Source organism: Delphinapterus leucas, chromosome 15, assembly GCF_059928025.1.
Source record: "Delphinapterus leucas isolate spDelLeu-1000000601 "Yukka" chromosome 15, BTC_Dleu_Yukka2, whole genome shotgun sequence".
NCBI classification, from domain to species: domain Eukaryota; kingdom Metazoa; phylum Chordata; class Mammalia; order Artiodactyla; family Monodontidae; genus Delphinapterus; species Delphinapterus leucas.
This window is the reverse complement of record NC_143143.1, coordinates 3,738,115-3,758,003: the sequence shown is the minus strand read 5'-3', so window position 1 is coordinate 3,758,003 and position 19,889 is coordinate 3,738,115. Positions and strand designations below refer to the sequence as shown.

General features: G+C 60.0%; 1 protein-coding gene across 10 annotated transcripts in view; it reads left to right on the top strand.

Moving 5' to 3' along the window:
* The window catches only part of TNRC18 (trinucleotide repeat containing 18), an 85,671-nt gene extending 65,782 nt beyond the window's left edge, over positions 1–19,889 (top strand). For 9 of the 10 annotated variants that reach the window (XM_089895538.1, XM_089895541.1, XM_022565459.3 and 6 more), the window contains 12 exons: positions 1,160–1,575; positions 5,541–5,693; positions 5,994–6,135; positions 7,697–7,814; positions 8,240–8,315; positions 8,397–8,505; positions 11,423–11,539; positions 12,253–12,417; positions 12,832–14,147; positions 17,570–17,806; positions 17,937–18,011; positions 18,357–19,889. In XM_089895538.1, the coding sequence (XP_089751664.1) occupies positions 1,160–1,575; positions 5,541–5,693; positions 5,994–6,135; positions 7,697–7,814; positions 8,240–8,315; positions 8,397–8,505; positions 11,423–11,539; positions 12,253–12,417; positions 12,832–14,147; positions 17,570–17,806; positions 17,937–18,011; positions 18,357–18,563 (3,131 nt within the window). In that variant the 3' untranslated portion in view covers positions 18,564–19,889. The remainder of the gene's footprint in view (positions 1–1,159; positions 1,576–5,540; positions 5,694–5,993; positions 6,136–7,696; positions 7,815–8,239; positions 8,316–8,396; positions 8,506–11,422; positions 11,540–12,252; positions 12,418–12,831; positions 14,148–17,569; positions 17,807–17,936; positions 18,012–18,356) is intronic. The other variant, XM_089895540.1, reaches the window with a different exon arrangement.

Below are 19,889 nucleotides of genomic sequence, written 5' to 3'. Positions count from 1 at the left end.
CTGGCTTACCAGCTCATTGGTCTGGGACCCAGGGCAAGTCCTTTGCTGGGGTGGTCAGCCCAGGGCTGTCACGGACATCTCATCCCCGGGGTCTGCCTGGAGGAGGCAGGCCCTCCTCATTCTCCCCATGGGGAGAAGCACCATTAACTCCCCGTTTAGATTCTTTCCCTGGCCACCAGCTCTGGGCCAGGCTCTGAGCTGTCCAGTGTTGTGGGCTCCAGGAGAACTTGGGGATCTATTGCTGGGGGCAGAGCAGGACGAGATAGACAAACACAGACGGGACCTCTGCAGTGTGCTGTGTGCCTGTGGTGATGGAGGGATGGCCAGAGCACTCCCCAGGACGCAGAGTGGGTCTTCTCAGAAAGGAGGCTGCAGCTGTCCAGGTGGAGGTCAGGGGAGAGATGGTGCTCTGGGCAGAGGGCCAGCAGGAGCGAAGACCTGGGGGTTTAAAAGGACAGAGGACAGCGGATCCTGGTGAGGTTGTGCATTCAAGGAGCCCAGGAGCTGGGCCCTAGGCTCCGGGCTGCCCTGCAGCAGAGGGATGTGGGCCCCCCGGCTGTGGGAAGGGGTGGCTTCGGGGGTGAGGGGAGGGGCTGGGCCCCAGGGCTGTGTGGGTTCTGGGGAAGCCTGTCCTCTAGAAAGGGGAGTGTGTGCCAAGGACCTCCCAGCTCTGAGAAGTGGCACCAGGAAGCAGAGCGGAGGCCCCTCTGGGCTTGGGGATTTTGTGCAGGCTTTCCCACCTTCCTCCCTTAGAGCTGCTGCCCCTACAGGTGTGGGCCCTCCCCGGCTCACCTGCCCTGGCTTCCGGGACTCCTGTGGAGGCACAGGAGGGGCGGGGAAGCTCACACGTGCCCAGGCAGGAATCTTCACGTGCCCAGACGATGCTCTTGGGGTGAGGGGTCCGGAGCAGAGTCTGGGCAGCCGGCGGGGTTTGGGACAGGAGGGGCCAGCAGGGTCTGCCGCTCACAAGCATGCGGCCGGAAGCCCTCCTCCTCTGGGCCTCAGGTTCCTTCCCCGAGACAGGTTGAAGCCTCCCACGGTGATGCCATCCCCTGCAGGAGGGCTGGGCTGTGGCCTTTCTCCTGGTGGCCAGAGCGGCTGGGTGGGAAGTGGGGGCCCGGGAGCCCCTGTCCACAGCCCCTCCCTCACCCACGTGCAGGCACGGAGTTCGAGTACACCGACTCGGAGAGCGAGGTCAAGGTGCGGAAGCGGTCGCCTGCCGGGCTGCTGCGGCCCAAGAAGGGGCTGGGGGAGCCAGGTCCTGCCCTGGCTGCGCCCAGCACCCGGGGCCCCGGCAGCCCCGACAAGGCCAAGCTGGCGGCCGAGAAGGGGCGCAAGGCCCGCAAGCCGCGGGGCCCCAAGGAGCCTGGCCTGGAGGCGGGGCCCGAGGCCAGTGACGACGACCTGTGGACGCGGCGGCGCAGCGAGCGCATCTTCTTGCATGACGCGTCGGCCGTGCCCGCGCCCAGCAGCGTTGCGCCTGCTGCCACCAAGCCCGGCCGCTGCGGCAAGGCTGGCCCGCCCAGCCCACGCAAGGACGCCGGCCGCGCGAAGGACAGGAAGGACCCCAGGAAGGTAGGGTGCGGCGCGAGGCGGGGGCCCTTGGACCTCCTGTCTCGGAGTAGAGTTCTCAGACCTGGGCGAGGCGCAGAGACCCCAAAGGGCGGTGGTGACCCTCAAACGCAGTCACCCACCTACCAACGACCTCTGTGATGGGCACTCCTCTGGGTGCCCCTTGATGAACGTCTTTGATAAGGACACCTGCAGCCGGGCTAGCAAGTGTTGTCGTGTGAACTGACGAGCTCATGATATTTCACGGTCTCTGCCGTAACTGTCATGCGCTACGTGACAGTGATTGCTGTTGGTGACAAAGTCTTAGCTCTCACACCCAAAGGAAAGCCTCATTTCTTGAGAGGTTAGGGAGGATAGAGATGGGATTTCTTTTTCCCCATCCAAGGTTCAGAGGTCCCTGAATTCTCTCCACAGACACCGCAGGTTGAGAACACCTGCTTTTCAAGAACTCAGTGATGATTAGACCTGTTACCCTTCTTGCACTGGCTGCTAGGAAGCTCACGGCCAGTAGTTCGCTCTTTAGGTGGTCGCATTCGGACCTAACGGCCAGCTCGCGACAGTGGCCTCTGACTCAGGCCTCCCTACTCCATGTCCCTGATGGAAGGCAAACCCTCAAATAGCAGTGTCATTCTAGACAAAGCCGCAAAAAGGGACCAGACTCCGCGTCAATTTCCTGATACTGGGTGGTAGTGAGGAAGGGGCTGCAGTTCAGTGTCATCCACAGGGATCTCTTGTTCTCGTTTTCTCACGGCGGAAGCCATCTCAGGTTTTTCTGATCCTTGGAGAGAAGGCGCTCCAGTAATACATAATGATGGTGATTGTACAGGGTGACCCATGGTAGGGGCCAGGCGTGTTCTAACCAGTTTGTATACTGAATGTGTTGGTAAAGGGAAACGTGTTGCCTCTGCTCACAGCACATCTGACACTAACTCCCCGGGGTTGGTGCAGACCCCACAGTGAAGGGCTCAGTCCCACAGGACTGCCCCCACCCCATCCCCACTCCAGATGCCAGTCGCAAGTCCTAGGTAGTCACCTGTGCTTTTTGACCAACCAGCTATAGATCAAGGATTTTCATGACCCCTCTCTTCCGGTCGATAATTCACCAGAATGACAGAACTCCGGAAAACACTTTACTTACTGTTACGGTTTACTGTAAAGGATGCAACTCAGGAACAGCCAGATGGAGGAGATGCACAGAGCAAGGTGGGTGGGAACGGGTGCAGAGCTCCCATGCCCTCTCCGGGCACACCGCCCTCCTCGGCGTGTTCACCAACCCTTGAGCTCTCTGAACCCCGTCGTTGAGGGGTTTTTATGGAGGCTTCATCACAGAGGCATGATCGATTAGTAACTCAACCTCCAGCCCCTCTCCCCTCCCTGGAGGATGTGGGTGGGGCTGAAAGTTTCAAGCTTTTGGTTTGTAGCTGGTCTTTCTGGTGACCAGGCCCCATCCTGAAGCCATGTAGGGACTCACCAAGAGTCACCTTATTAGAACAAAAGGCGCTCGCTCCTATGACCCAGGAAATCCAAAGGGTTTTAGGAGCTCTGTGTCAGGAACAGGGGCAGGGACCAAATATGTATTTCTTTTGACGTCACAGATGACTACTTACAAAGCCACATGAGGTAGGTTGCTTCCTCATATTAACTGCACGTTACAGGTGGTCCTGGAACTGCCCAGTTAGCCCAGCAGCTAACAATTATCAGAGCTGAGCTTTCAACACGGGGGGTCTAGCGCCAGAGCCGGGGCCTTAACCACAGAGCAAACCGGCCTCTTTGGGCCTTTCCCAAGATGGCACCTTCTTTTGGGGAGAGAGGGACCAGGGGCTCGCTCACCTGATCTCAGCCTTCTGGTGACACAGACACTGGAACAGAACCGATTAATTGTCAGCCAAAGGAGAAGTCAGACACCAAGGAAATCACTCCAGGAACAACCAGTGTTCATAGTTTTGTGAGATACACTTCTGTATCCTGCTTTTGTTGTTGTTGTTGTTTTGTTCTGTTTTGTTTTTGTTTTTGCCGTACGTTGCGGAGCACAGGCTCCGGACGCGCAGGCTCAGCGGCCATGGCTCACGGGCCCAGCCGCTCCGCGGCATGTGGGATCTTCCCAGACCGGGGCACGAACCCGTGTCCCCTGCATCGGCAGGCGGACTGTCAACCACTGCACCACCAGGGAAGCCTCTGTATCCTGTGTGCATTCCCATGTGGCATGACCGTTTATTTTACTTTTTTTTAAATCACTGTCTCCAAATGGCTGAATGACATTCCACCATCTTGCTGTCCTGTGGTTTTCAACATCTCCCGCCATCAGCCATGCTAGCCATTGGTGATTTGGTTGATGATGGTCTTTTGCCATTGTAATTACCACAGCAATGAACATCTCTGTTCTGTGTACAGAACTTGTCAGTTTTGGAGTTTTTTTATTAAAAAAAAAAAAAATCTTCCCAGAAATGGGCTTTCTGGTCGGTGGGAAAGAAAAGGTTATCAGTTTTATCTGATTGTAACAGTAATTTGCATGATAAGGAAAAGGAAGAAAATTAAATTCCATACGGAGATAACTTTTTTTTTTTGGGCTGTCAGTGTCTCTTGCCCCACTATGTACAGCTGCAAAGATGTGCCCCATAAGACAAGCTGTCTATTTAATAACAGAAGTCAGGGCAAGAGGAGACATAACCATATGACAAACAGTCCTTCAACCCCCAAGATGCAGTCTGATTTCAGAAATGTGCACAGGATCAAAACATGCACCAGAAACAAGAAAACATAATGTGTGTGTGTATATATAAAAAATACATATTTCTCCCCCCAAATAGAGATTAAAATGAATACCTCTTATCGCTCTAACATTTCCCACTTTTTTCCTTTTAATGCTCTTGGGTTTGGATTTCACCCGTCTGATGTGGAAGCTGTGACTTCTGCTGTTGTCTTGGTAACATTCGCCCAGTCTTCCTTTTTTCGGTGTCTTAATTTTCCATCTCCCCTGGCCCCATGACTTGGTCGCTGGTCGTTAGGCATGTCGCTTTTAAAAAGACATGAAGTGACCCCTGCCCCCACCACCCGTCACCTTTGTAGCCTGAACCTGCTTCTTATACAGAGTATCATCACTTCCATTTCCTGTGCTGTCACCTCTTCCTCAGAACAGGACCCTCAGCCGCTGTGATAAAAGCTTGTAACTGTATCTACGGACGCACCAGGTTGCTGGATATCTAGGTTGTTTCCACTCTTTTGCTCTGATAAGTGGAGCCATGCACAGTCCCCGTACGCTGGCCCAGTTTCCGCTCCCCCAGCGTGGGGAGCGTCCCTGAGCCACCCTGGGGGCTTTGAGTTGGTGGGGATGTGGCACCCCACACTTCTGGGGCAAGAGGAAAGTAACGCAGGCCTCCGGAAGCAGTCGGGCAGTGGGTGTACGGTTCTAAATGCTACTTCCAGGAATATACCTGTAGAACTAATGGGTAGTGTCGTTTTTCTTGGCACCATCCAGCAGAGGAAAAAACAGAGGTGGGTGGTCGGATGAATCTCGGGTCCCCCCATCAAGGCACCTTGGGCAGCCACCACCTCTGTGTCTGCCAGACATACTAGGGGGAAAACGTTGCAAAGCAGAATTTTTGGTAAATTCCCATCTGTGTTTAAAAAAGAAAGTACTGTGTATACACAGATGTGTCTGCATAGCCCTCATGTTTACATGGTTATGTGTGCTTGCGGAAAGCTCTGGAAGGACACGCCATGCTGTTATTAGTCCCTCTAGTTACCTCTGTGGTTGGTGGGATCGTTGGAGAGGAACTCACGTATATACACTTCGGTGTTGTCTTTTTTTTTTTTTTAACAACAAGTAATATACAGTAGTAATAAAACAAGATTGAAGCCAGAAATACTTGCCAGGAGAGGGAGGGTGTTTTGTCCTCTCTCTGGACAGTGAGCGGCGGGGCCTGGGCCCTCTCTGCCCTCTGACGGCCACCCTGTCACTTCATCCCCAGAAGAAGAAGGGGAAGGAGGCCGGATCAGGAGCCTCGCTGCCCCCTCCCCGTGTTCCTGCCCTGCCCCCCGAGGCCCGGGCCCCTCACACCAGCTCTCCGGCTGCTGCCAAGAGGAACAAGGCCAAAGCCAAAGGGAAGGAGGTGAAGAAGGAGGTGAGGTTTCCCATGGGGCCCCAGGCTTGGGTGAATTGCGTTGCTTGGTTGACAGACGGAGGCGTCCCTGGGTGTGCTCCACCCCCATGCCCCCAGATCCCTCGTGTGGCTGGAGGCGCTGCCTCAGCCCATTTCATCCTCCTTCTGGTCTTGGGGGTGAGCCCAGCTGGGACCCCAGTCCCCCATGTGGCAGACTCCACCGAGGCCTGACTGTGACCCCGGGATTCCAGGGAGGGTCCTAGCCGGGCAGGACTGGGATGCCGTGTCCTAAGCCATTGGTCTTTCTTGCTCTGTCCCCAGAACCGGGGGAAGGGGGGAGCCGTGAGCAAGCTGATGGAGAGCATGGCTGCCGAGGAGGACTTTGAGCCCAACCAGGACTCGAGCTTCTCTGAGGATGAGCACCTGCCACGAGGCGGGGCTGTGGAGAGGCCACTAACTCCCGGTGAGTGCCCACGATGCTGTGTTGGCTTGGGCCTGGGGGTGCAGGAGGTTCTCCTGGGGCAGTTACTAGGGCCTGAGCTAGCATGGGGAGGGGCAGGGAATGGGCAGCTGGGAGGGAGATGGGGGGGGTTTGAGTGCGTTAGGAGGGAGAGTACATGGGCTGTGTGAGCAGATGAGGGGAAGAGAAGGGGTGTGGATGGGTATTGGCAGGTGGTGGGGAGAAGCTGTCATCGAGATGGGTCTCAGAGGGGAGCAACTGGGCTTTGCTGGCTGGAGGCTGGGATGCTCGGAGGACATCCCAGGGAGGTGACATCCAGTAGGCACTTGGACCTGGGGGTTTGGAGCTTGAGGTTGAGGACATGAATTAGGTGGGGGTGGGGATGGATCGAGAGGAGGAGCAGGGCCAGCCCTGAGGAGCTTTGTCACCTGCTTGGGAGTGTATCTGTCAGCTATTGCTGTGTAACAACCAAATGCTCAGACTCAATGGAGGGTGGCAATAAGTTGTCAGCAGGACAGCAGGGTGACCTTAGCTGGGGTTGCTCCCATGATAACGGGATGGCTAGGGGTCCACTGATGCAGGGACAGCTCTGCCCCACCTGGACCACTGGGCTGGTCAGGGTGTGTTCTTCTCATGGCCGTGCTGCCAGAGGCTCGAGAGGGAGAGTGGGAACCAGTGAGGCCTCCCGAGACCTCGCTCGGTTCAGATTCAAGCACTTCTACCCTCGTCCATTGGCCAAAACAGGTCACGTGGCCACGCCCAAGGTCAAGAGGTGGGAAGTCCACTCCACCTGTGGTGAAGCCGTGGCAGGGGTGTGGGTGCAGGCGGGGACCAAGAAGTGGGCCCGTCATTCCGTCCACCCCAGCGAGCCATCTGGGTTTCTCTGTGTGGGGTAATGGCAGGGAGGGCCCAGGTTCAAGGTCCTATAGAGAAGAAGAGCAGGCCCAGGAGGCTGAAGCAGCGTGGTCGGGCCCGGGGGGGAGAACTGAGGAGAGTCTGGGGTGGGGGTCCCAGGAGGGGACGTGGCCCGGGGCGGTGATGGGGCGTGGCAGCCTCGGGCGGAGGCCTGGTTGGGGTGGGCAGCGCTGACAGCCCAGCTGTGGGGGATTGTGTCCACCAGAACAGATAGCATCCCAGGTGGAGGAGGAGCTGGTGGAGGGGTCCCAGGGCTGTGGCTGAGGGGCGTGACGGGCTCTGATGACGCATCGCCTCATGCTGGGGCTCAGAGAGGGGTGGTCTTCAGATGAGGGTGGGGCAGCACCTGCGGGGTGTCACCCCGGTTCCTCCCTGCCTGGGATCTTTGCAGACGCGCTGGGAGGGGAGGGGCTGTGCACACCTGGCACGCATGCAGCGCCCCGCACGAGGCCCATCTGCTGGCACATAGCTGCGCGCACAGATGCACGTGTGCCCGCGGGCACCCTGGGCCTTCTGCTCTGAGAGGGGTGACGGGGCGACAGGTGGGCCTGGGGGGCAGGGCACAGGGGACGGGACGGAGGGTCTCAAGGCTGACCCCCCCGCCCCCAACCCCGCTCCAACCCCGCCTCACCCGAGCCCACTCCCGCAGCCCCTCGCTCCTGCATCATCGACAAGGACGAGCTGAAGGACGGCCTGCGCGTGCTGATCCCCATGGATGACAAGCTGCTGTACGCGGGGCACGTGCAGACGGTGCACTCGCCGGACATGTGAGTGCGGGCGGGTGCCAGGCGGGGCAGCTCCGCTCAGAGCCTAAGAGCCTCGTCCAGTTCTGCACCCAGAGCCTTGCTGGGCCTCTGTGGCCACGTCGCTTCGCCTCTCTGAGCTGTGGCTTTCCTGCATAGGACCGGGGGGGGGGCCATGGGCGGGCCCCCAGGTGGGGCTCCGCGGGAAGGAGCAGGAGAGTGCGCGCTGGGCTCTCCTGGATCTGTGAACCCTGGTTGTGCAGACGAGGAAACGGGGGCGCAGAGGGGCCAGACCGGCCCCGAGTTTATGCCGCAGGTCAGCAGACCCTCAGGCTCCAACGGCACGTCCCCGTGGTGCGGGAGGTAGAGCTGGCGGGGGGGGGGGGCTGGGAGCCTGGGGCGTGGCGGTTCCCCTGGGGGCCTCACGCCTCGCTGCCCTGGCCTCGCAGATACCGCGTGGTGGTGGAGGGCGAGCGCGGGAACCGGCCCCACATCTACTGTCTGGAGCAGCTGCTGCAGGAGGCGGTGAGGGAGGGAGACGGGGCTGGGGGGCGGGTGCGGGGCTGCCCCTGCCCACCGCCCGCGCTCAGCCCTTCGCCTTCCCAGATCATTGACGTGAGGCCGGCCTCCACTCGCTTCTTGCCGCAAGGGACCAGGATCGCAGCCTACTGGAGCCAGCAGTACCGCTGCCTCTACCCGGGCACCGTGGTCCGAGGTGAGACCCTCCCCTGAGACCCTCCCTGGCACCCCTGTTTCCCGCCGTGTTGGCATGGATCCATTTGGTTCCTGAAACCCAAGTCAGGTGGCCTTAAGCACAGAGTTTTATTGGCTCGTCTGAGTGAAGACTTACAGGGCTTTAGGCGCGGTTGGACCCAGTCACTGTGCCATGGTGTCATCGGGGCTCAGGCTCCCAGTGTCCGTCAGCCATGCTCTCAGCTGTGCTGTCATCACACCCCGCTCCCGGGGACTCTCTCTCACCTTCTGAACAAATCCTGTCATCAGAGAATCTCCCACTTTTCCCATCTGGGTCCTAGGATGGAGTCTCACTGAGCTGGCTTGGGTCACATGGATTTCACGTGGGTCACAGGTCTTGGGCTCGTCCTTGCTAACGACTGAGGCAGCTTCCTGATTTTTGCCTGTGGACTGAGAAGGGAAGGCCGCTTCCCCAGGAACGTTGACGTTGTTAGCAGAATAAGAGATTGGAAGCTGGGCAGACAAAATAACAGGTAGCCCAGAAGATGTGGGTGTGTGGACGCCAGACCGACAAAGCCGGCAGGCAGTCAGACAGTGCGCGCTTAGCTATTGCAGAGCCAGCACGTCGGGGAGCCGGGGGTCTGCGTGTGTGTTACAGCCCGAAGCCGAAACCAGAGGCCAAAGATAGTCTGCCTCTTGGCCGCCTAACGTCATCCATATGTGCCCAGGAGATGGGAACGGGGATGCCGGGCAGGAAGTTCTCTCACAAGGGGAAAAGTTCATCTCTGTTTAGCTCTCCCGGGGCTCTCTGGCCTCTGAGCCTTGGGGGCTGGCGGCTTGCTAGGCCTGCCTCACGGGTGTCACTCTTGGGATTTCCCCTTACCATCATTCTGAGGATTCCATTTCTCTCTCTCCTGTGCTGCATCCCGTGTCTTTCTCTTCCTCGTCCCTTTCCCTCCTTGTGGAGAGGACCTTTCCGTAGCTTTCGGAGAAAAAGGGTCCATGGGAGGTAAATTCCTCAAGTACACGTGTGCCCAAGATCTCCTTATCCTATCCTGTTCTTTTTTTTTTTTTTTTGCGGTACGCGGGCCTCTCACTGCTGTGGCCTCTCCCGTTGCGGAGCACAGGCTCCGGACGCGCAGGCTCAGCGGCCATGGCTCACGGGCCCAGCCGCTCCGCGGCATGTGGGATCTTCCCGGACCGGGGACGAACCCGCGTCCCCTGCATCGGCAGGTGGACTCTCAACCACTGCGCCCAGGGAAGCCCCCTATCCTGTTCTTTAGAGATAGTTGAGCTGGGTATAAATTCTACATTGGAAATAATCTTCCTTCACCTTTTCGAAGTCACTGTTCCATCCGGATTCTGATGTCAGAGGCCCAAATCTTCATAGGAGACCCACTTTTCTGTCTCTGGAAACTCAGAATCTTCCCATTATTCCTAGATCGGGAATTTCATGTGGCCTCTCTCCCTCTCTCTCTCTCTCTCTCCTCTCTCTCTCTCTCTCTCTCTCTCTCTCTCTCTCTCTCTCTCTCTCTCTCTCTCTCTCTCTGTGTGGGTGTGTGTTGCTGGGTATTTGGGGGAAGGGGGCTTTGATTCGGAAGCAGATTTCCTTTGTTCCTAGAAAATTTTCTCATATTACTTCTTGGAGAGTTTCCTTCCCTCATTTACCCTCTTTTTCCTGGAACTCACACTCATCTGGTGGCCCTCAAGACTAGGATCTTTTTTCCCATTTTTGTCCATTTTTTTAATCTTTTTGTTCTACTTTCTGGAAGATTTCCTCACCTCTGTCCTCTGGCCCTTCTATTCTATTGAATTTTGGATATTTCTGCTGTCGTTCATAGTATTCCTAAGAGTTCTTTCTTACTGTCTAAATATTCTTTTTTTTTTTTTTTTTTTTTAATTTTTGTTCTCTTTTTGTTCTCATGGATTCCTTTTTTTTCTGGGGACATATTGTTTCCATTTGAGGTTTCTTCAGCTCCCTTTCCTTCTGCCTTTCCCTTCCTCTCCCTGTGGGCTGTGTGTCTGTACCTCTCTGTTCTGTACTGTCCTTTGTTGGAGGCTGTTCTTTCGTCACTGGTGATCCTCAGCAAGCAGACTGGAAGCTGTGTGTGGGCAGGGCCTCCTGAAGGTTGGGGGGGGGATGTTTTGTTTAGGGACACCAGTACCAGCACCTGTGGCTCTTCACTCATCAGATAGCCCACGGCTCCAGCCTCAGAGCTCAGTGTCCAGCACTTGGGAATGGGGCTGGGATGACCCCAGCCCCATCCTTCGTTGATCTGGGGAGGGTCTCAGGACGAGTGGACACGGCCGCGCGCTCGGCCGGACTGGGAGCCGGTGCTCCTGGGACCGCCTGAGTCCACTCAGTGTTCGGACTTCCCTGTCACCCTGGTTGGTGTGGCACCTGCCACCCTCCTCTGCTGTGCCCAGTGTCCAGGCGTAAAGCCCGCAGCCCCTGCTGCCGTGGCACCCCCGAGTCTGTCCGGGGGTGGGGTCCCTGCGTCCCTGCCTGCTGAGGTGCTTGGTGCTCAGGAGAGGGGATCCTGGGGCTCCCCTGTGAAAGCTGGGTTCCTTCTCTTTGGTGCCACCTCCTTCCGGGCCCCTGACTGAGCAGAGAGCCCAGAGTGAGGGCAGTTCCTCTTGTCCACGCGGGTGTTGTCTTCGGAACGTCCGGCACTCTCACCGCTGCTGTCCCCTTGCCCGCTCCGTGTCCCTTACAGCCCCGTCCTTGCTGTTCTTCGTTGATCTGGGGAGGGTCTCGGGACGAGTGGACACGGCCGCGCGCTCAGCTGGACTGGGAGCCGGTGCTCCCGGGACTGCCTGGCTCTGAAGCCCACGTCCTGCCCGCTGCGCACCCGCCCTCCTGCATCCTGCTCCCGGGGCTGCTTCCCGGCTCGTCTCTGTTCCCCTTCGGCCCCCTGACTCCACCCCTCCTCCCACAGGCTTGCTGGGCCTCGAGGATGACGGGGACCTGATCACCGTGGAGTTTGATGACGGAGACACCGGCAGGATCCCCCTCTCGCACATCCGCCTCCTTCCCCCCGACTACAAGATCCAGTGTGAGTGGTGGTCCTGCCGCCCGGCGGGGGCCCACCCGTTGCAGGCTGGCTCTGGGCTCTGTCTGCTGTTTGGACCATTTGCACCCACAGGGGGTGGAAATGGCAGAAAGTGTGGGTGGGGGCTCCCAGAATGGTCTCGGGAGGGGGGAATCCCAGGCCTCCCCAGATCTGCATCCCGAGACTCGTGAGACCAGCCCCAGGCCGGGCAGTCCAGGCCAGGGGAGGGATCGGTAACTGTCATGGGCAGTTCCACGCTGTGTCCGTGATAGCGTTCAATTCTTGTCCAGTCCTGTGTGTCTGGAAATACCATCCCCTTTGGCCAATACGAACCTCGGGTTTAAGAGGTGAAATGACTTATCCAGGGTCCCTCGACTGGTCAGAGGCAGAGCCGGGACTCGGACCCAGGACTGCCTGACTTCCAGGGGTCCAGTGTTTTCGTGAACCCTCCAAATGGATCATGAAAGCCACAGGGTCAGCCCCACCCTGGTCATTTATTCGAGGAGCCCCTGTCGCATGCATGTGCAGACACCCAAGCTACGTCCCTGCAGATGGGCCTCCCACCCGACTGCGCAGCCTAGGTGGGCAGGCTGAGTGGGGTCGGCCACGCAGTGTCGTCTGGTCCCTCCACCCGCCTCCTCCCCACGACAGATGACACTCCTGTGGCCGGGAGAGCGGAGACCCGGGCCTGAGCCACTGTCTGTCCTGCCCCACAGGTGCTGAGCCATCCCCCGCCCTCCTGGTGCCTAGCGCCAAGCGCCGCAGCCGGAAGACCAGCAAAGACACTGGGGAGAGCAAAGACGGGGCCGTGCCAGGGTCCGAGGAGCCCGGCGCCAAGGCCCGGGGGCGCGGGCGGAAGCCCAGCACCAAAGCCAAGAGCGGTACGTTGGCCATGCCTGGGCCGCCGGGACCTGGGGCCTGCTGCTCACACAGGGTCTCTGCACAGACACCGCTCCCCACCTGTGTGGGAACTTGGCGCTGCAGGGCTCTTTGGGCCCTGTGACAGATTAGGAAACTGAGGCTCAGGGAGGCGCGTTGACCTGTCAGAGGCAGAGCTGAGATCCAGCCAGCTGTGTTCCCTCCAGAGCAAAGTGCTTTGGGCTAAGAGCCCAGGCTCCCGAGGGCCACTCTGGGGCCACCACATGTGGACAACTAAGGTGCAAGAGCCGCTCGTCCCGAGGCCCCGAGAGGCTGCCGCCCCAGCCCCGCTCAGGACCCGGCAGAGCCGGGATGGGGACGGGCTCGCTGGCTCGCGAAGTGCTGGCCTCACTGGGCTTTTTCCTTCTCTCTTCTAGACAGAGCTGCCGTCCTGGAGGAGGGGGGCTCGACGGATGAGGTCCCCAGTACCCCGTTGGCTCTGGAGCCCATCAGCACCCCAGGTTCCAAGAAGAGTCCCCCAGAATCTGTGGACAAGCGGGCCAAGGCCCCCAAGGCTCGCCCAGCTCCCCGACAGCCCAGCCCAGCGCCATCCGCCTTCACCAGCTGCCCGGCACCCGAGCCCTTTGGGGAGCTGCCGGCCCCCGCCGCGGCCCTGGCCCCCACCGCCCTCGTCGCCATGCCCATCACCATGCCCGCCACGCGCCCCAAGCCCAAGAAGGCCCGGGTTGCTGAGGAGTCGGCCCCCAAGGGCGCCCGGAGGCCCGGGGAAGAGGCCGAGCTGCTCGTCAAGCTGGACCGTGAGGGCGTGACGTCGCCCAAAAGCAAGAAGGCCAAAGAGGCCCTGCTTCTGCGGGAGGACGCTGGCGCGGGGGGCTGGCAGGAGCCCAAGGGCCTGCTGGGCCTGGGCAGCTACCCTCCGGGGGCCGGCGGCAGTGAGCCCAAGGCGGCCCGGCCCAAGGCGGGGGACGGCGACCTGGCCCAGGAGCCTGGGGCCGCGCTCACGTTCGAGGACTCGGGGAGCCCCAAGAGCCCGGACAAGGGCCAGGCCGAGCAGGACGGGGCCGAGGAGTCGGAGAGCGGCGGCAGCAGCAGCGGCGGCAGCAGCAGCGACAGCGGCAGCAGCAGCAGCAGTTCTGAGACGGAGGGAGAGGAGGACGGCCAGGGCGGCGGCCGGAACTGCAGCGCCTCCAGCTCGAGGGCCTCCTCGTCGTCTTCGTCCTCGTCCTCGTCGTCGTCCTCTTCGTCCTCCTCGTCCTCCTCGTCGTCCTCGTCATCCTCGTCATCCTCCTCGTCCTCTTCGTCCTCCTCGTCGTCTTCGTCGTCCTCCTCGTCGTCGTCCTCTTCGTCCTCGTCCTCTTCCACCACGGACGACTCTTCCTGCAGCTCAGACGACGAGGCCGCCCCTGCCCCGGCAGCCGGGCCCTCTGCCCCGCCGGCCCTCGCCAGCAAGGCGCCCAAGCAGGCGGCCAAGGCCCGCTCCTCGGCCCACTCTGCAGGCAAGAAGGCGCCGGCGCCCGCGCCCCAGGCCCCCCCGCCGCAGCCCCCGCAGCCTGTGCAGCCCAAGGCCCAGGCCGGGGCCAAGAGCCGGCCCAAGAAGAGGGAGGGCGTCCACCTCCCCACCACCAAGGAGCTGGCCAAGCGGCAGCGCCTGCCGTCGGTGGAGAACCGGCCCAAGATCGCCGCCTTCCTGCCCGCCCGGCAGCTCTGGAAGTGGTTCGGCAAGCCCACCCAGGTAGCTGGGGGCGGGGTTGTCCCCACGTGTCTTTCTCTGGCCTCCCAGCAGCCCCACGGCGGAGAGTCGGGGTGACGGGTGTGGAGTCTGTCTGACTCCACCAGAGTCCTGCCCCTCACACAGCAGCACTGCCTCTGGTCCCCGGGACCCAGACCCACCCTCTGCGGGACCCACTTACCGCGCAGGCCTTTAGCTGCCATGCCGCAGGGTCTCAGAACCGCGCGGCCACACAGCCTGAGTTTCTTTGCTTTTGCTTCATTTTCCGCTGAAAACGAATGGCTCTCAAGGCTTCTGGTTGGCTAATTAGCAGTCACAGCAGAAGGTACTTTCTTTCCCTCTCTTGGCCGGGCTGGGTCACTGCCTGCCCCTGAGCTAATCAGTGTGGCCCACAAGGCAGAACGTTCTGGTTGACTGCGTCTGAGTCATGTGGCCGCCCCTGTAGTAGGTGGGTGTTTGTTCTCCAGAAGGAGCCCTCCAGGCCCCCCCATGCCTTGGGCACATGCAGACACGCACGTGTACACACACGTGTACACACGTGCACGCATGTGCATGCACCTGCATATACACGCACACACGAGAAGCTTCTGTGTGCAGAAGGGGAACAGCCTGGAGGCCACCAGTCCACCCCACGCCCCTGGGCAGGAGGAGCCAGGCTCCTTGTCTATGGGTGCAGCCCGTCTGGCTTCCCCACAGCGTCTGCCGCCCTGGTCCACGGTCCTCCGAGGCCACGCCAGAGCCAGGCCAGGAGGAGGCACCTGGCTGGGTCTGGACCTTTTTAATGCCGGTGCTGCCAGGCAGGTTTTAGGGGTTGGGGGCTGACAGCGATGAGCTTGCGGGGCCTCTGGCAGTGTACCGCTTAAGAAGCTTCTGGCATGTTTGCATTGTATCAGCTCCCTGGCTGCGTTAGCAAGGCGGAGAAGTTGGAGGATGTTCTGAATCAAGACTAGCTTGGGGGTTTCTGTCTTAGCAGCAGCCTTTTAGGGCTCCCCACTGTGCCACCCAGGGTCAGTTGGATCCCCGGGGGTTGGTGGGTGGACAACTCCACCTGCCACAGGCTGCACCCTCAAAGGCTCCTTAGAATAGGGTGGGGAACTCCCCCCTTGGTCAGGCAAGGGCTGCAGAGTGGGAAGTCGGGGAGGGTCCTCCCCCGACCCCCGCAGTTCCTGCTCTCCTGGTTTCCCTGCCTTTGCGGCACCGCCTTGAATCTGGGCAGATGATCTGCTGCTCCGACCCTGCAAGGTGTGAGTTGTCGGACTTACGTGCGTCCCCCACCCCCCGATTGCTGGCTCCAGGCTGAAAGGGCCTCTCTTAGCAGGGCCACCACTTGAGATAGCAAACTTGAATGTGTAGATTCTTGTAGAATCTTTCCTGATGAGCCACACTCAGACATTCCAGACCAGCCCCTCTGGAGCTCTGGTCCCGGCAGGCACTGTATCCAGGGCCATATCAAGGAGTGATGGCTTCTGAGCCGAGGACAGGTATGTTCTCACTGTCCTGCCCCCACGGTGATTGGCCAGTCCCTTATCTTAGCATCTTCCATTTGCACGTTCCAGTGTCAGTGTTGCTGGGGGCACTTGCTGCTGTAGAGGTCAGAGCCCAGGGCCAAACTCATTTAATAGGAAAGTCTAGGGTGTCCGGCTTCAGGTACAGCTGGATCCAGGGGCCTGAGGGCTGTTTTCAGAGCCACTCTCGGGCTCGTGCTCCAGGCTTGAGTTTCTCCTTCCTTCCTCTGTACTGGTCTCCTTCTCCGGCAGCCCCAGCAGCTTTCAGCTGACCTTCTACCAGCTCAGAAGTGACAGTAGGAAGGAGGTGTCTTTTTTAGGGTTCAAGCTAAAGTTGCTGGCACGTCTTTGGCTTAGGTCCCGGGTGCACCCTTGAGCCAGTCACAATGGCCAGGAGAAGGATGGGATGTTTGGATTGGCCAGACCAAGTCCTGTGCTGGCCACAGGGGCCCAAGGGGGATCTGTGAGGAGAGTGGCCGTGGATGCCTAAAAACATACCTGCTGTCAGATGCGTTGGTTTAGAGATCTTAGCCGTCCCTGTCACCTTGAATCAGTTAGTACCATGCTTTGAGCTGAAAATAATTTGAGCAGTTTACAGAACACGTAAGAAACCTGGACATTAAAAAGTCTGTCACAGAATTCCCTGGCAGTCCAGTGGTTAGGACTCCATGCTTCCACTGCAGGGGGCACGGGTTTGATCCCTGGTCGGGGAACTAAGATCCCACTTGCTGCGATGCGGCCAAAAAAAAAGTCTCACCAGGGATCCAGTGAATTAAAAGTAGAAAAGGGACAGCTGGATAAGGTAGGAAGTTAGCCTGTGGGTTTTTCTTGTTTAGACAAAAAAAGAAAGACAAAAAACGCTTTGGCGCCGCCTAGTGGCCAGTCCGAGAAGGGAAACGAGTTTTACAGGTTAGTCGAGGAGAAGGCGCGCTGGCTCCACTGGAGGGCAGAGCAGAGCTTTGCATAGGCCTGGCTTCTCCGTGTTTGCCTGGGGACAGTGACAGGTCCCAGAGCTGCCTGGCGGTGGGTTTTGGATTCTGGTGGCTGGTCTCTTCCCTCCTTGGAGCCTGCCCATCTGTGTGTCCCAGTGCCAGCCCAGGCGGGGGCACTGAGGCGGCTTCAGGAAATGTTTGTTGAGTGAATTAAAAAAAAAATCCAGCCACACTGTGGGTCTGGGAGACGTGGGCCCAGTGCTGGATCCCGCCGGGCCGGGCTCTGATCTGTTAGTGGCTTTCCTGGGGAAATGGGCGGGGGGTGGGGCGGGGCAATCGGCCGTGCCTGGGGGTTGACGCTGCCCACGCCCCACTCCCTCACCTCTGCTCGGACGCTTGCGGGGCTGACTGGTACTGAGCCCCCGTGCTGCTCGGGGTGGTGTAGACTGAGGCTGTGCCGTGAGCAAGCGGCTCTGTGACCCCGGGGGGTGTTGAGTGAACCTGCTTCGTTGTAGCCCCGACGTGCGGGGCAGCGTGGGGGGGAGCGATGTGCTCTGTCCGGAGACGCAGCCATGTCCCCTCCTGGGACCTCCCGGTCCCTGTCTGGAAATTGGGGGCCAACGGGGGCCGCTGTGCCTCGAGGGCTGGTGTCAGGACCCAGTGGGAGGAGCAGGGATCCTGCTGGGCCCCAGCAGTGGCTGTGGCGTCTGCCGCACAAACGCTCGCGTGTGGGGGCGTCCCTGGGGCCCCGCCGGCACCGTTGGCCGACACGGCTCAGCAACGGGGAGTTGGAAGTCGCTCCCAGCTGCAGGGTCCTTAGTTCACGTGGAGTCTCTCTTGGAAACCCGGTCGGCCAAGGGGATGAGCGAGGGCTCCCCGATCAGAGCAAGCAGGGGGCTTCTCCCCTGGCGCCGCTGCTGTGGAACCCCGGGGTCGGGGCGGGGGCGGGGGCGGGGCGCGTGCCCTGACCCGACTCGCCCGCCCACAGCGCCGCGGCATGAAGGGCAAGGCCCGCAAGCTCTTCTACAAGGCCATCGTGCGCGGCAAGGAGATGATCCGCATCGGGGACTGCGCCGTCTTCCTGTCAGCTGGCCGCCCCAACCTGCCCTACATCGGCCGCATCCAGAGCATGTGGGAGTCGTGGGGCAGCAACATGGTGGTCCGCGTCAAGTGGTTCTACCACCCCGAGGAGACCAGCCCGGGCAAGCGCCTCCACGAGGGCCAGGTGGGCCGGCGCCTCGGCATCGGGCCGTGCTGGGGGGCGATGGCCGGGGCGGTCCCTACCCTGGGGTCGGGGTCAGGGGTCAGGCAAGGCGGGGCCCGGGCTCACCGCGGCCCCCGGTCTGCGCTCACAGCACTGGGACCAGAAGCCCGGCCGCAGCCTCCCCGCAGCCCTGCGAGCCTCCAGCCAGAGGAAGGACTTCATGGAGGTAGGAGAGCGCGCGGCGCTGGTGGGGCCTCCAATAACCCTCCCCACGCGGCCTCGGGAGGGGCCGGGCTCCCTCGGCCTCCCCGCCCAGTCTCTCTGACCCTGAGCTGCTGTTTCCTGGTCTGTCTCTCCCAGCCGCTGTCTCTGCGTCTGTCACCCTTGGTCTCTTACTCTGCAGGTCGCTGTGTCTGTTTCTTGATCTCCTAGTCTCTGGGTCTCTCCCTTGGTCTCTGTCCATCCTCGTCCTCAGCCCCACTGTGTTTCTCGAGTTCTCTCTGGGGATCTCTCCCTGGTCCTTTAGGTCTGGGAGGGGTCTTCACCCTGACGCCCGCCCGTGTGCCCGCAGCGCGCCCTGTACCAGTCCTCCCACGTGGATGAGAACGACGTGCAGACGGTGTCGCACAAGTGCCTGGTGGTGGGCCTGGAGCAGTACGAGCAGATGCTCAAGACCAAGAAGTACCAGGACAGCGAGGGCCTGTACTACCTGGCGGGCACCTACGAGCCCACCACGGGCATGATCTTCTCTACCGATGGCGTGCCTGTGCTCTGCTGAGCGCCTGGCCCGGCGGGGCCCTCCCCATCACTGCCACGGCTCGGCGGCCTCGTGCGTTGGTTGTGTGCATGCAAGTGTGCCCACGGACAGCCTGGCGCGTAAGTGTACATGTGTGTGCCCGTATGCATGCACGTGTGTGCGCACATGTGCACACGTCCAGACCCCCTTCCTGACTCCTCGGTGACCCCACGAGAGGGCTCCTCGCGATCAGGGTAGGGCTCTGCCGGCCCCTCACGGGTCCCAGCACCTTGTAAGCGCTCGGCCAGGTCCTGGTGCCAACTGGGGATTCGGTGGGAGGGGGTTTCCGAGCAACCCACCTGATGCTCGCTTGGGGGGGTTCCCGCTGCTTGGGGGGGGGTCCTCCCAGTGCCTGGCCCCCTTGGCACGGAGCCCGCCCCGAGCCTCCCACCGTGGGACGGGGGCGCTCCCACGCCCCCCCAGCCTCAGTGACCAGGCCGGGCCTGTTCTGGGGTGCCTGCCCAGGGCCCGGCCTCCACCCTCTCAGGACGGCCTGGACTTGGGGAACAGAGCCAGGTGTGTGTGTGGGGGGGGGGTGCCCAGGAGCACTGGCCAGGCACCAGGGGGAGGGGGCTGCATGCCCCAAGGCCCCGGGAGGGCCCACCCCGCTGGTCCAGACCCTCACACTACAGACAACCCCCATGGTGCTGAAATCCTCGTCCCGGCCATACCCGGAGGGAGGCGGCAGTTCTTAACCTGTACAGTTTTATTGTACCAAGAGACTCTCCCCTGTATCATACGCCTTCAAATGGAGTCAACTTTTTAATTATATATATAAAGATAAATATATATAAATATATATAAATATAAACTTTTTAAAACTGTGAAAAAAATAGCTATGAAATTATAAAAAAAAAAGCGAACACATTCTGACGTGCAGAATATTATTTTTTATTTCCTGTTAGATGAGCGTGTCTAGCACCCAGCTTCACGGGCCCCCCTTTCCCAACCGCACCCCACACGCCCCCCCCCCCCCCCGGCCCAGGTGTACTGTACTTGCCCCCAGGATGGAGAAGGACTTAGGGAGAGCAGAGGCTGAGGGAGGGGAGAGGGAGCCGGCAAGCTTGCAGCCCTGCTCAGCCCACGAAAGCACTTACAGCCCCCGTGCCTTCCGGGGGACCGGAGGCCTCGTCCAGACAATCTTAAGGGAAGGAAAAGCCAGACTTTGGTTTTGTTTTTTGGGGGAATTATTGTTTTCTTTTTTTTTTTTTTTTTTTTTAAGTTTCTTTTGGAATTTTGTTTGTTGGCAAATTGTGTGATCTTTTTCATAAAAAAAAGAAAAGAAAAAAAGCTATAATTGGAAAAGTA